Source organism: Dreissena polymorpha, chromosome 3 (assembly GCF_020536995.1).
Source record: "Dreissena polymorpha isolate Duluth1 chromosome 3, UMN_Dpol_1.0, whole genome shotgun sequence".
Classification (NCBI taxonomy): Eukaryota; Metazoa; Mollusca; class Bivalvia; order Myida; family Dreissenidae; genus Dreissena; species Dreissena polymorpha.
In genome coordinates, this window is record NC_068357.1 from 36,597,733 (window position 1) to 36,612,216 (window position 14,484).

The 14,484-nt window shown below is 36.4% G+C and overlaps 1 protein-coding gene across 3 annotated transcripts in view; it reads left to right on the top strand.

Annotated features, from left to right (window-relative positions):
- Window positions 1-13,226, top strand: part of LOC127873697 (serine-rich adhesin for platelets-like) — a 32,448-nt gene extending 19,222 nt beyond the window's left edge. For 2 of the 3 annotated variants that reach the window (XM_052417637.1, XM_052417638.1), the window contains exons 6-8: window positions 6,731-8,854; window positions 10,809-10,922; window positions 12,305-13,226. In XM_052417637.1, the coding sequence (XP_052273597.1) occupies window positions 6,731-8,854; window positions 10,809-10,922; window positions 12,305-12,687 (2,621 nt within the window). In that variant the 3' untranslated portion in view covers window positions 12,688-13,226. The remainder of the gene's footprint in view (window positions 1-6,730; window positions 8,855-10,808; window positions 10,923-12,304) is intronic. The other variant, XM_052417639.1, reaches the window with a different exon arrangement.
- The last annotated feature ends 1,258 nt before the right edge of the window (window positions 13,227-14,484 follow it).

A 14,484-nucleotide genomic window follows, 5' to 3' on the forward strand; every position in this document is an offset into this window, starting at 1 on the left:
ATACTTTAATGTACACCAACATTTTTTAACATACATGTACATGAGTAATTAAATATCAATGACAATTTGATGAAATAAATATTAACATAATTAGAGTATAAATAAACAAAACATAAAAGCATACTAATAAATAACATGTGCAGTATATACACAGGAACATCTATATACATAAAAAAGATGAGAATCAATCAAGGCCTGTCATTTCTTTGAGTCGGAGGAGTGCGGCTCTCATCTTTCTCTCCACGTCTGCCACCAGCCGGTCAAACTTCTTTGCAACTTTTATACTGTCATGGCCTTTGAGCGGTGCGTCTCGTGCATGATCTCATTTGATCAGGTCCTGAAAGATATTTTATAATGTAAGTGTTGAATATTGCTGTTATGGTAATCTCGTTGCTATAAAAATTATAAATTTAAATCAAAACTAGTTTGTTTGCTTGTTGTTTTTGGTTGTTTATTTTTGCAATTTTAATCCCCTGATCACATGTGACTTAACGCTTTTCATAAATAAATATGTTTGGTAGAAAATACTGTTTGAAAATGTACCAAGATACGTGGTCTCATTGGGCTGTGTGGACTGGTCGGAAGTGTGACACCTTTAAAATGCAATAACCAGTACCCTGTATAGTTTTACCTCTAAACAATCCAGCTTTTCTTGCTCAAGGAGAGGGCGCGGTTTTCCCACTCATGTTCTCCTCATGTTGGCCAGCTTGTGCAGGGTAAAACCTGGTATTCAAGTCAATACATCAGGTAGTCTCCCTTTTGCTCCCTTTTTTGGCAGGCGATGCGATGATGCACATTCTTTCCAAAGGATCTTCTGATCAATATAAATTTCACGGTCACCATGGGGTATAACCTTTAAATTTAAAATATAAAAGTTCTCATTTAATATGGGGGAAAAAATCTGTTCATTAATGACCAAAAATAGGTATAAATAACATTTAAGATGACAATAACCATAAAATACAGCCATAATAATTCAAATGGTGTTGTTTTTCCTTACAATTGCATTACATTTACTCATCCATTTACATTTCCCAGTGACAATACATAAATATGATAATGATCATAATTAATTCAATAAACTAAATAAAAAAGGGATGCAGAATTGAAAATACAAACCTGTTTCAACAGACTGTTCCTCAGTATTCCAAAAAATACAGGCAGTTGTTGAACTAGACCATATCACTTTATATGTCTTTAACCACCCACTTTAAATCTCCTTTGCAACAAACTAATTGTTGATTTACACATTATAGTAAATACACATTTTATTTCATCACACAATACTTCATGCTGAAAGTATTTCCAGACTTTTCACACTAGAATAATAAGTCTGAATGTTGTTCACTTTATACATGTACCTACAATCTAGCTTAAAAACAGTTGCTGATTCTGCTTGTTTTCAAAAAAGAACTTCCTATCTGTGGTTCTCAATTAGATGTTGCCTGAACCAATCAAAAGTATATCAACACCCCTTTGTTAGGCTTAGATGGAGGACTGATAGGGACTGGCTATTCTCTTATCTGATTCGATGCTGTGTCTTAGCCAAAAATTGCATAATTTGAGAAATACTGATAAGGCAGTCATTTCAACACCAAAATATTTATTGAATAATACACAGCACCCGTAACACATTATATTTAATTGTGAATATTTAAATATAACATGCTGCATGGTGTTAGCAAATAATAATAATAATATAAATATTATTTTAATTGCCTTTTAAATGTATGTTTATGGTCAATGTGGTTGACATTAATGGTATTGGGGTATAAATATCAGTATAAGAAAGTTCAAATACTTATTTTTTTTTATGTTGAGGAAATATTATTGATACTTTCAAGCCCACATAATATTTTTGACACTTTCAATTTTTTTAATTAGTTACCCACAGTCTGATTTAGGTGGAAATTTTTAGAAATTTTTGAGATTAAAACGAAGGCAATGTTATATGCATTGAAATTGTATTATAAAGTATATTAACATTAAACAGGTTCATATGCACAACCAGTAACCGCTTTGAATTCAAAATGCACCTTATATTATAACAGGTTACTGAGGTACATGTCTATGTTTATTCATTTGATGCAAATAAATTGTTAGAGCCTGCAACAATTTTGTTTCTTGTTCAATTTCTGTACAACATTTGCTAAACGGTTGTTAAAAGACGCACTTTTTAAGAAGCGTGTTAAACATGTGTCTTTTTAGATACATCCGTTTAAAACAGATCATATGATAAAAACGCACTTATGAAATAAAAGACTAACTTATGCTTAAAAAAGACGCACATCAAAAAAGAAAAACGCACTTTTGTGAGAAAAAACCCACATCTGTAAATCTTAAAACACACTTCTTAGATAAAAGACGCACTTCCTAAATAAAAGACGCACTTCTTAGATAAAAAACACACATTTTGCTCACATCTACACTCAAAAGCACACTTACATATGAAGAAAACACACAAAAAACGCACTTCCTAAATAAAAGACGCACTTCTTAGATAAAAACACTCATTTTGCTCACATCTACACTCAAAAGCGCACTTACAGATGTAGAAAACACACAAAAAACAAACTTTTTCACTTAAATAACGCACTTGAAAAGAAAAAACGCACAAAATGCGCACTTAAATGCACTTTTGAACACTGAAAACGCACATATTAACAAAAAACACAGAATTAACGCACTTTTAAGTGCGCTAAATGTGTGTTTTGGTAATAAGTGCGTTTTAAATTGACAGGGTAAGGTCATGCATAAATCACCTTATGCGGTGTGCGCACGTCATGTACAGTTCATGTTCTGTTACAAATTCTTGCCACAAATAAATAGTGCACATGTACATATGTATTTCGTGAATTCATGTTTCCTACAAAATAGAAAGCGCACGAAAATTGTTTGGGTTTATTAATTTGGAACACAAAAAAATCTTAGCGCAGACAACTTTGTATCTTTTAATTTCCATTAAAAGTTTCGTATTAAATTTCAACTAAAGTACCGGGGTATCTCGCGAATTATTTTGCATTGAAATTTCATTTAATTAAAATAACAAGGGATGTGTTTGTCAGCAAACACAATGCCCTTGTGTGTTTTGTTTTTGTTTGTTATCGAGTGCACCGGGATTGTCTCCCATATGGCCATCGCCCCCAGAAAGACGTGTTAGTTGGTTACGGGGGATAGTGCAAGATACAGGAGACACCCCGTTCCAGAGGTGACCCTGGGTCTTTTAGTGCCCGGTGTATAGCACCTAGTACACTGCACCTGGGTTTAACGTCTCATGCGAAAGACGAGTTAGTAGGTTAGGTGCAGCGGGGGATCGAACCAGCGATCTCTGGATTGTGAAGCCAGTGTGTTACCACCAGACCACGGATCCGCTACAAACACAATGCCCCCTATTGAGCCGCTTTGAAATAAAATTTCAAAATATCATTTGGCAGGTTTAGAAATTATCCCCCTTGTTAAGCTTATTACTTACCTTGGTTTTTTTTTACAAATATCAAGTTGCTATATTTAGTATTGCAAAAGTTATGACAAAACTTTAACCTTGGTTAAAGTTTTGGGACAGAATGACAGACAGGCAAAAAACAATATTCGGTACCCCCTTTTTTAAAAATGGAAAAAAGGGGGCATAAAAATCAAACACGCTGTATCGTTGTTACACTCTTTTAGTTCATTATAGAAACAAAGCATCGTGTACAATCAGGTATGTATATTAACATACATACCTGGTACAATTCATATTCGTTGGCAATGACCAATACACAACTTAATTTATATTTAGATATCATGCAACATGTACAAGTCATTTTCGGTATCTCAAAATATGTTTCTATGTTGTCTGTGTATGGTGTATGTTGGTTTGGTTCTCATTTGTTTTTAGCAATTCTTTTAAAAATAAATATCGTTATTTTAAATGTTTCAAGCAAGTCTCGTTTACGAGATCATAAACAGGAATTAACTGTGTGAGCTACCGGTGCTTCGATATCATTATGTTTACAGACTTATAAAATCATTGTTTTGACAGACGACACATGCTTATCTAAAGTTTGTGTTTCATAATACAGAGGATATTGGATGTAAGGGGCTTGATTGGGCAATACAAACAAAGACGCAGTCTGCGTTTTTCTGTATAACTTTTGTACTGACCAACATAATAATTAATAGTGCACATGCTTATCTTATATTTAGGGATAAAAAAACACAGGTCGTAGCCACTGTGTGCTTGTTTGGGCCATAAAACACAATCACGATGGCTATTTGTAGTAGCACACGTATTCAGAAACTAACAAGTTGGAGTAATAAATCACAGATCTGAAAACTGTATGGAGTCTGAAATGAAACAAACTGCTGATAAATCAAAATGGTCACCGCCTAATGTTTCAATATAAAATTCGACATTTAGACATTTATGATGCAATTATTACAATCAATCATGGGTTCGTCATGAAAACTGATAAAATCATAAACAACACGCAATTATCACTCTTCAGGTGCAGGGGCATATAGCTGCATGTAGGTGCGAGCACAGTTTACTTTTATCCCGGGCGTCTACAAAGACGAAAAAACTGTCATGTGCATGGTTGTGAAATACATGTTGACATGTCTTTTTAATGATTATCGTTTTATTGTAACACATATAGACCGTAACGAAAAAGATACGTCGTGTTTGATTTGAAATTAATTTAAAGAAAATGTCACTTGCAAATTGTTCGTGATATTATTGTGTTAAAAAAAGACCAACAAAACTTTTAACTTAAACCAACAGATCTCAACGTGCTCTGCGCTATCAAGTTTTAAGTTTTCGCGCGCTTTTTGTCGGAACAAATGAAAAACACAAAATATACAGGAGGACTGTATATTAAACGCTAGAATTTGTAAACGTCGCGTTAACATAAACAAGAGCATCGCATAACGGGTGTCATGCTCGGCTGTGGGTGCAGTTTTGAATAAATGAAAGCTTGACAGAATTTATTTTTTTTAGAAGTCACAGTGACCTTGACCTTTGACATAGTGACCCAAAATTGGGTGTGACATGTAGAACTCATAAAGGTAAAGCTACATATGAAGTTTCAAAGTTGTATGTTGAAGCACTTTGATTTTAGAGCCAATGTTCAAAACCTTGTCAAAATGTTAAGGTTTAAGCACGACGCGGACGACACGACGACGGACACGACACGACGAGCTGGCTATGACAATACCTTGATTTCCATGAGGATTACACCCGGTTGCTATCATCAGTCTCTTAAGTAAGTGGCCATGATTTGTTCGTGGTGGAGTACACTGTAGGGACCGATTCATGTGGTAGGTCACGGAGCGTACATTGTGTATATTGTCATCTAGAGTCCGTGGTTATTACAGTTAACAGATATTTTCGCGCTCATGCACCGTTTTAGTGTTATTACACGGTAATCCATAGTCCGTGGCACAGCGTTAATATTGCCGTACAACTTCTTTTAAAATCAAAACAGAAGTGATATAAAACAAATTCTAAAGGGGGTCCACATAGCAGAAAAAATATTCTAAGGGGGGGGGGGTGTTTTTTTGTCAAATTAACTTCTGAAGGGGGTTGGTTCATTTTGAAAGTGCCTTCCAGGGGGTGGGACATATGTTTTACTGGGATAGCCCTCACACAATATTGACCAGTTTGAACTCACATTATTGACAAGTTTGAACACATAATATTGACCAGTTTGAATTCACAATATTGACCAGTTTGAACTTACAATATTGACCAGTTTGAACACACAATATTGACCAGTTTGAACACACAATATTGACCAGTTTGAACACACAATATTGACAAGTTTGAACTCACAATTATATTACCCAGTTTGAACACACAATATTGAGCAGTTACTGAGAAAATAAATTTACTTTACATTATGTGCGTGGTCAAAATGAATAGCTGGTTAATACACATGTATGTATACATGTAGTGTGCATTTGTGTACAGCAATCTTCTGTGTCCTTTTAAGATCTTAATGATATTGTCCTACCTTAAAATGTTGGCTTGAACCAAGTGAAAACCAATTAAGAAGATGTATATATTGGTTCATAGGTTATTTTTATTTATTTATTTCACTGTCAAGTTTTCCACTAAATAACCATGACCTTTAAACTGTATTTAACTGTAATGTGTCCATAATTTAAGCAACTGCTAATATGAGCCTTGTTCTGTAAAAACTGGCTTAATGCATGTGCGTAAAGTGGCATCACAGATTAGCCTTTGCAGTTCACACAGGCTTATCAGGGGGAACACTCTCTGCCTAAACAGGTATTTATGCCCCCGGATCCAATGATCAGGGGTATATTGTTTTTGGCCTGTCTGTCTGTCTGCATGTCTGTCTGTCTGTCCCAAAACTTTAACCTTGGTCATAACTTGTGCAATATAAAGATAGCAACTTGATATTTGACATGCATGTGTATCTCATGGAGCTTCACATTTTGAGTGGTGAAAGGTCAAGGTCATCCTTCAAGGTCAAAGCCAAGGTGAAATATATGGCTTCAAAGTGGCACAGTTGGAGGCATTGTGTTTCACAAACACAGCTCTTGTTTTGAAAAGAGTCTACCTTTAAACAAAAAATTCTATGAAAGCAGAAAGTAAGATCCCTGATTAGCCTACTTGTTGTGCACACAATTATATGGGATGAAACTTTAAGCCAGTATTCTCAAAACGAGGCTCCTGTGGTGCTTGACTTCATCACCCGACTCCTTACAATAATGCTTTTTCCAGAGGTTACACATGAGACTGAAGAAGTTGCAGAGAAAAATCAGGAGGAAGGAATGCAACCAGGTGCAAATACTTCTAGTGATCTCTTTGATAGTGCCAAATCCGAACACACCAAAACCCTAACAGCTGATATTACTGGTCCAGTTCTTGCAATAAATAAAGCTTGTACCAATGAAAAACAGCCTACTCGTATTTCACCAAGATTGTTAAGGAAAAAGGAAAGCCTGCAAAGTTTGGGGGACTTATCAGAAGCTTATAATTCTGTTGAAAAAAGTATTGCAGTTGGGGGTTTAAATGATGTTAGTAAGGGTGTTTTAAATAAGCAAAATGTAAATGTTGGTAGCAAGGTTGGTTCTAAAGAGTCGAGTTTAGACGCAACTAAAGTCGTAGCTATGTGCAGTGAGTTAAATGATGCAGTAGTTGGTAGGAAGGGAAGTTCTAAAGAGCTTAGTTTTGATGCAACTAAAGTTGCAGCTACGTGCAGTGAGTTGAATGATGCATTAGGTGTTCACAGTGATGAGGACTGGAGTGATGATGACCTGTTTGAGGAGGACTCGTTCATTATCAAGGCCACCCAACTGCCTGCCAGGGACAGGACACCCACTGTGTTCCGGCTGAAGAGGAAGTCTTCCAATGCAGGTGAGGTTCCCAAGAGCAAAGTCTCCAGATATTCATTCCAACTGGAGGACAAAAAAGCGGCTGCAAGTTCTACCAACCTGTCTTCTAACAGGTTTACTGCTCTTCAGTCAATGACCAAAACTGCTTCAGCTGTTCTTGCTTCTTCAAGTTCTAAACCAAATGCTGTGACACAATCACATGCATCATCTGTTGTTTCATCGAAAGCAGGTGTAGTTATATCAAGAACAGTAGCCAAGCCTGCAATTTCCAAACCCTCTGCACTGCCACATTCTATCATCAAAATAAATGACTCTGTCTTAGCGAGCCCAAGACCAGCTCAAAACTTTTATTCGAATAGAGGCAACCAATCAACAGTTACAAGAAGTGAGTCTAGAACTGTACGAAATCTCAGTTCTCAGATAGGTAACACTACTAGTAGCTCAACTTCTGTGACACATACAGGTGTGACATACTCAGGTGTGACACACACAGGACAGAGTATTTCTAACAAAGCTTCTACTTACAATACTGTTCATCCATGTAGTACAATATGGCCTACCACTAACTCCCACCAGGCATTAAATGCCCAAAGTTTACTGAATCGATCAAACTCATTCAAGAAGCACAACAGTTTTACTGCGACTGATAAAGACAGTTCAGCTGCTCAGAACGCAAGACGTAGGTCCATTTCTGGGGGCGATAACAGTTACCCTAACAACAGCGCTGGAGTGGGCACAAGAATGAGTTATCCCCTTAATACAAACCCGCCCTGTCAGACATATACAGCACAAAAAGCTGGGATTTTAAATAACACACAGTCTAGGTTTCAAAATAAAACTAATGTGCAATCAAGAATAGCTGGCAATGTGTCGGTTTTTAATTCAATAAACTCATCATCTATATCTTCGTTCAGTTCAGCCATAGCTTCTAGTCCCCAAAACAAAGATTTGACTGTGATGAACTCTAGTTTGTTAAACTCCACGTTTGACACCAGCCTAAGTGATGAACTCTTGTGCACGCTGGCAGAACCAGATGAGTTCTTGGACTCTCAACCGAATACTAAACATGTGGGTGCTGTGAAAGGTCATGTGACAACTAGCAAGACTTTGACCACTGCTGAAGCTTCAGTTGCTAGTTTGACTGGTTCAGTGTGCCCAAACACTGGTGCTTCTACAACATGTGCCTATACAACAAAACAGATTTCCCATTCTACTACCACTACAAGTACCACATCAGCCAGTGCTTCCAATACTGTTACCCAAGTTACCGGAAGGCCCCATACAGTTGCCAGTACTAGCCACTCAGCCTTGATCCATAAGAAGGCAGTTAAAGGTGCCTCATCAACAAACACTGGAGCCCAACCAAGGCAGTTCAGATTTAGTCAGCGACAAGGTCCGCCAGCTGCCAGCAAAACTGGCGGTTGTGAGACTGTCACATCGACTGCCACTGTACCTTCTTTTGCTGTGCCAGTCAACACTGTGGGACCTGCAAAACCATATAATGTGCAGGGTATTAGTTTTGTTTGTTTATAATTTATTTAAAATAAATAATCTTAAGTTTCTTTGTTCTACATGCATTTTATGCCAAGTCTGCTTGTTTATTAAAATGTTGGGTTCTGGTGTATGTGCTTTGAGTATGTGCATGTGTCCATGTTAGCTTGTCAAGGCTGTAACTTAATCCTTTATCATCAATTTATAATAACTTGCCAAAAATGTTCTCTATGAGGATACAGTGCATTTTGTGTAAGGCCCTTAACTCTAGTCAAAAGGTTAAAGTTAGAGGTCAAAGGTGAAATTTTGGTACAATACAGCATGTCTGGAGGGTAATTTCATTTTTAATCAATTATTTAATCAATTATAAAATTGCTTACCACTGATTTTCCACATGTGGAGACAGCATGCCACAATGTGACATGTTAAATGGTCACTTTCTCTATTACAAGGTCACAGTATAGTGGTCAAAAATCACATTCAGGCTTAACCCATTTATGCCTAGTGGACTCTCCCTTCCTTCTAAATTGAATCAATTTATTTTCAAAAATTAGTGTTGCCTAGTATATTTATTTCTATATTTAGAATATTTCTTACATAAATTCCTTTAAGCAAACAGCGCAGACCCCGATGAGACGCCACATCATGCGGCATCTCATCTGGGTCTACGCTGTTTGTCAAGGCCTTTTTTCTAGACGCTAGGCATAAATGGGTTAATACAGCTTAGTCTGTACTGTAACTGTTTAATACCTGAGGCAATTTGAATATGAATTTCCACCATGTTGACAACAGCAGATTTTCACCAATCCATTCAAAGACTTAAGAATCAAAAATTGATTTGCAACCATACAAAATATTTTCAGTGAATATTCACATGTTACAAATGTTACAAATGTCTAAAAAAAAAGTTCTAAATACAAAATTTGGAAGTTGTTTATGAGGTATTAAATTCCATGCCATTTTGAACATACTTTACTATATGATAAATACAGTTTACAGAATATTTTTTGTTTTAATTTTAGACTAAGGTCTTAGAATTAGTTGGTTTACCAAGGAGTGTTGCATTGAAGATCCATGTCTCTGACTCAATACTCAAGGTTACATCTAGGTTATAATTACACATAATAAAGCTGGTTTGGACTGCAATGCATCCAGACGATTGGTGCCCAGGAAAAGGATGTCAGCTCAAACAGTTGAAATCTAATCATCATGAAACTGGATGCTAATATTTGTGGGCATAATATCTCAATCTAGTTTGATAACTAGCCAGATCTTCGATAACTAGCCAGATTGCTTGAATCATTGATGAATTATCACCCTTGAAATATAAGAAATGATTAAATTAACCTTGCCTGCTCTACATATCAAACAGTTAAAATCTGTTTCGATCATGAAACTTGGTCATGATGTTTGTATCCATACTATCTCCAGGAAAATCGATAACCATCCAGATCACTTAAAAGAACTTTTGAATTAAGGCTCTTGAATATTAAAAAAAAAGTGTTGACTTAACATAGTCACTCTCTTACTCAAACAGTTTAAATCAGATCATTCTAAAACTTGGTGATAATGCTTGTGGTCAAATGATCTTAGCCAAGTTTAATAATCAGCCCAATTCCATGACACAAATGATTTATGGCCCTTGAAAAGAACATCGTCCGCCCTTGAACTTTGATAGTTTTAATTTTATTCTCATTAAACTCAGTCACAAAGCATGTCAGTTTTAAATCTTTAACAGGTACAATAAACTGGCAGATTGTCGGAAGCACTTCTGCATTATGGCCCTTGAATAATTGTGAATCGCTTAATTAAACTAAATCGTTCTTAAAAAAAAATTCAATAGTTTTTATCTTATAATCATCAAACATGATCAATCAAATCCTGAACTTTAAATGGTCGTAGTTTATTACAAGCTGGCACTTATGTTTCTTCTTTTTCTTCCTTAATAATAAACTTTACATCTACCCTACTAGCGGCTCTAAACCAGTGTAGTGAAGACCTGTTTGATGATGATGATGATCACATGCTGTTGAGTGATGATGGGTTGACTGAGCCACAGGTGCTTGCATTACTGGATGAGGTCGAATGTGAGTGGCTTTTCAACATTTGTTTATAAGAAGTAATGTTTGATTTTCTTGTTGTTTATCGGCTGATATACAGCTGTTGGAAAATTTGAGGGTAAGGAATTAAATCATAGTGTTAGCCTTATGGTGTCATAGCCATTCATCAATATGAATATGCGTTACTGTTTTATACAAAAGTTAATTAACATACAAAAAAGAACTTTTAACAGAATCTGGCAAGTAGTTTTGCAATTGAAAAAAGAACAATTCATGGATCAATTTCAGGATTTTGGCGCTAATTTTTGTTGACTGGGAAAACAACAGATGCTGAGAGGCATTCAGCAATTGGCCTGTCCGTTTTTCGTCCGTCTTTATGTCTGTCCCTCAGTCTGATTAGGCTTACCCAAAATCAACACACAAAAGTCAAGGTTAAATCATAATGATGAGATTCGTCTAATATCAACGCATACTATAAAAAATTCTCATTCATGTATTTGAGCACATTCAACACACCCACATTACCTGACCTGATTACGACCTTGACATTGCCCTAATTTTTAGCTCGGCTGTTTTCGGAGAAAACCCGAGGTTTTGTCATAGCCAGCTCGTCGTGTCTGCCATCCCCGTCGTGCTTAAACCTTAACATTTTGTCAAGGTTGTGAACATTGACTCTTAAATCAAAGTGCTTCAACCTACAACTTAGAAACTTCATATGTAGCTGCACCTTGATGTGTTCTACATGCCACACCCATTTTTGGGTCACTAGGTCAAAGGTCAAGGTCACTGATCTCTAAAAAAAATAAAAAATTGTGACAAGCTTTCATCTATTCAAAACTGCACCCGCAGCCGAGCGTGGCACCCGTTATGCGGTGCTCTTGTTGTATTTAAAAGCAAGTTCAGACGGTCCCAATTCTTAGTTAATCCAAAATGAAGTGTTTAACATAACAAACCATTTTGGGTTTTTGTACAATATAAATGTTACTATACAATTGATCAGGTCTCATTTTATAATGGTTGTTTTGTTACTTCTTTATAGATGCCATATCCTGTAAACTACTTATGTCATGTAGAAAGAAAGAGACGCATATCTAATGATTTATTCAGTTCTTAATTGATTCAGTTTGTGTTGCTGTTGTTTGACCACATTCTGGAAAAGTTTCAATGAGCATCATATATTACATGTAGGTATGTTAGTTTCATTCCAACAAATAATAATTGCACAGACTTTTGACATTTTAAATGATTTTCAATGTCAGGTATGCCTTGAATATAATCGTGTTTTATACCAGGTATTTTTTCCTTCCTAGAGAATACTAGTAGCTGTTTTTTACAATTTTGAGTTATAAAAAACAGATTGGAACCAGTTTAAAAGTTTGCAAATATATATAATTATGTGTTTTTTTCAGTTCAAGCCACCCAGCAGTTGTCAAGACAATCAAAGGCTGTAAGCTCTAAGACATCTAACCAGGGGATAGAGATAGATGCAGGGGAACCAACCAATCAGGATCAGGGTTATGGAAGTAGTCAGGAATTTCCTAACAGTCAGGGGGGTATTAATAACAGTCAGGGAGGAAATACTAACAGCCAAGAAAAAAATAGTTATAACCAGGGTGTAAATAGTAACAGCCAGGGACATGTAGGCGAGGGAGTGACAAGTAACAGCCAGTCTGGTGCTAATGGAAATGATGGAGTGAGAAGTACGCAAACAAAATATTCACCTGCTGAAATAGAAAAGAAGAAACAGTTGGCCCTGCAAAAACGATTGCAACGACAAAATGTGCACAGTTGAATGAAATTTGAAATGTACAGTGTTAATATAATTAACTTCAATTTATTGTGTGCATTGTAAAAGATTCAAGTTATTCAGACATATTTGTGGCTGATTTTCCTTTTTTTCAAAAATATTGTTGATACAGCTTACAAAGAAAAGTGACATGCTTATGGTGCATAACTGGACTTATATCTTGCTACTCATTGTCAAAGTTATCAATGTGAATGAATGCATCTTATTAGCATCATTATGGGTTGTTGTTTTTTCGACTATAGGTTTAATGAGTGAGCTTTTGTGACTGTCTTTTTTCCTTTGTTTGACCCACTACATGCATCTTCAATATTTGCCTTGTGAACACTCTTAGACAGCTCATTAATTGTCCAATCGTAATGACACATAATTAGAACATGTGTATTTATGATATATCATGGCTGAAACTGGGTCGCATGGGGTAAAAAATACTGGGTCAAATTAAAGAAAAAGCTTTTTACTATTCTGGAAATCACATTCTTGCTATATTGTCATGAAACTTGATCCGAAAATGTGTTTCTAAGCTATTTATGCCTTGTTTTTCAATGGTTCCAATATGATTTTTATAACCGCTTTCGAAGATGAAAGGGTATATTGTTTTGCTAGTTGTCGGTCGGTCAGTCGGTAGACCAGTTCGTTTCCGATCAATAACTTGTCAACGAATTGACTGATTTGCTTGATACTTCACATGTGCATTGGCCTTGGGCAGTAGATGACCCCAATTGAAATTGGAGTCACTAGGTCAAAGGCCACTGTCACAAGTGTCATAAGTGTGAAAACTGTCTCAAATTAATAACTCGTCAACAAATTCACCGATTGGCTTGATTGGCTTCCAGTGTGCATTGGCCTTGGAAAGTAGTTGACCCTGTTTGAAATTGGGGTCACTAGTTAAAAGCCCTGTTTGGGGGCATATGTCTCAGACTGCGGAACTTTTGTTTTAAAAGGCTTCTGGGCCAAGTTCCCCTAAATATAACAGCACAACATACTCAGAACATTCTCACTTGAGAGCCAATTGAAGACCCAAGTTCAATTGGGTTTCAGATGAGCTTCAGAGGGCATTTGGTCCTTTTGTTATCAAATATAATGGTTCTTTGCAGTTTATTAAAATTATTTATCTAATGATTAAATAGTGGGATGTATTGGTACTATTGTGTCCAGTTTTTAGCTCACCTGATTGCTCAGGTGAGCTTTTGTGATCGGTCTTTGTCTGTCGTCTGTCCGTCCGTCCGTTGTCCACATTTGGTTTGTTAACACTCTAGAGATCCGTTGAAAAACATGGCCACCAGTGGGTGGGGCAGTTTTCCTTATTTGGCTATAGAGAAACCTTGTAAACACTCTAGAGGCCACATTTCTTGTCTGATCTTCATGAAACTTGGACAGAAGATTTGTCCCAATGATACCTCGATCGAGTTCGAAACTGGGTCATGCTGGGTCAAAATCTAGGTCACTAGGTCAAAGAAAAGAAAAACCTTGTAAACACTGTAGAAGTCACATTTAATGCTCAATCTTCATGTAACTTTGTCAAATATTTGTCTTAATGATATGTTGGTTGAGTTCAAAAGTGGTTCTGGTTCGTTGAAAAACATGGCCGCCAGTGGGCGGGGCAGTTTTCCTTATTTGGCTATAGAGAAACCTTGTAAACACTCTAAGAGGCCAAATTTCTTGTCAGATCTTCATGAAACTTGGTCAGAAGATTTGTCCCAATGATACCTCGGTCGAGTTTGAAACTGGGTCACGCTGGGTCAAAAACTAGGTCACTAGGTCAAAAAAAAGAAAAACCTTGTA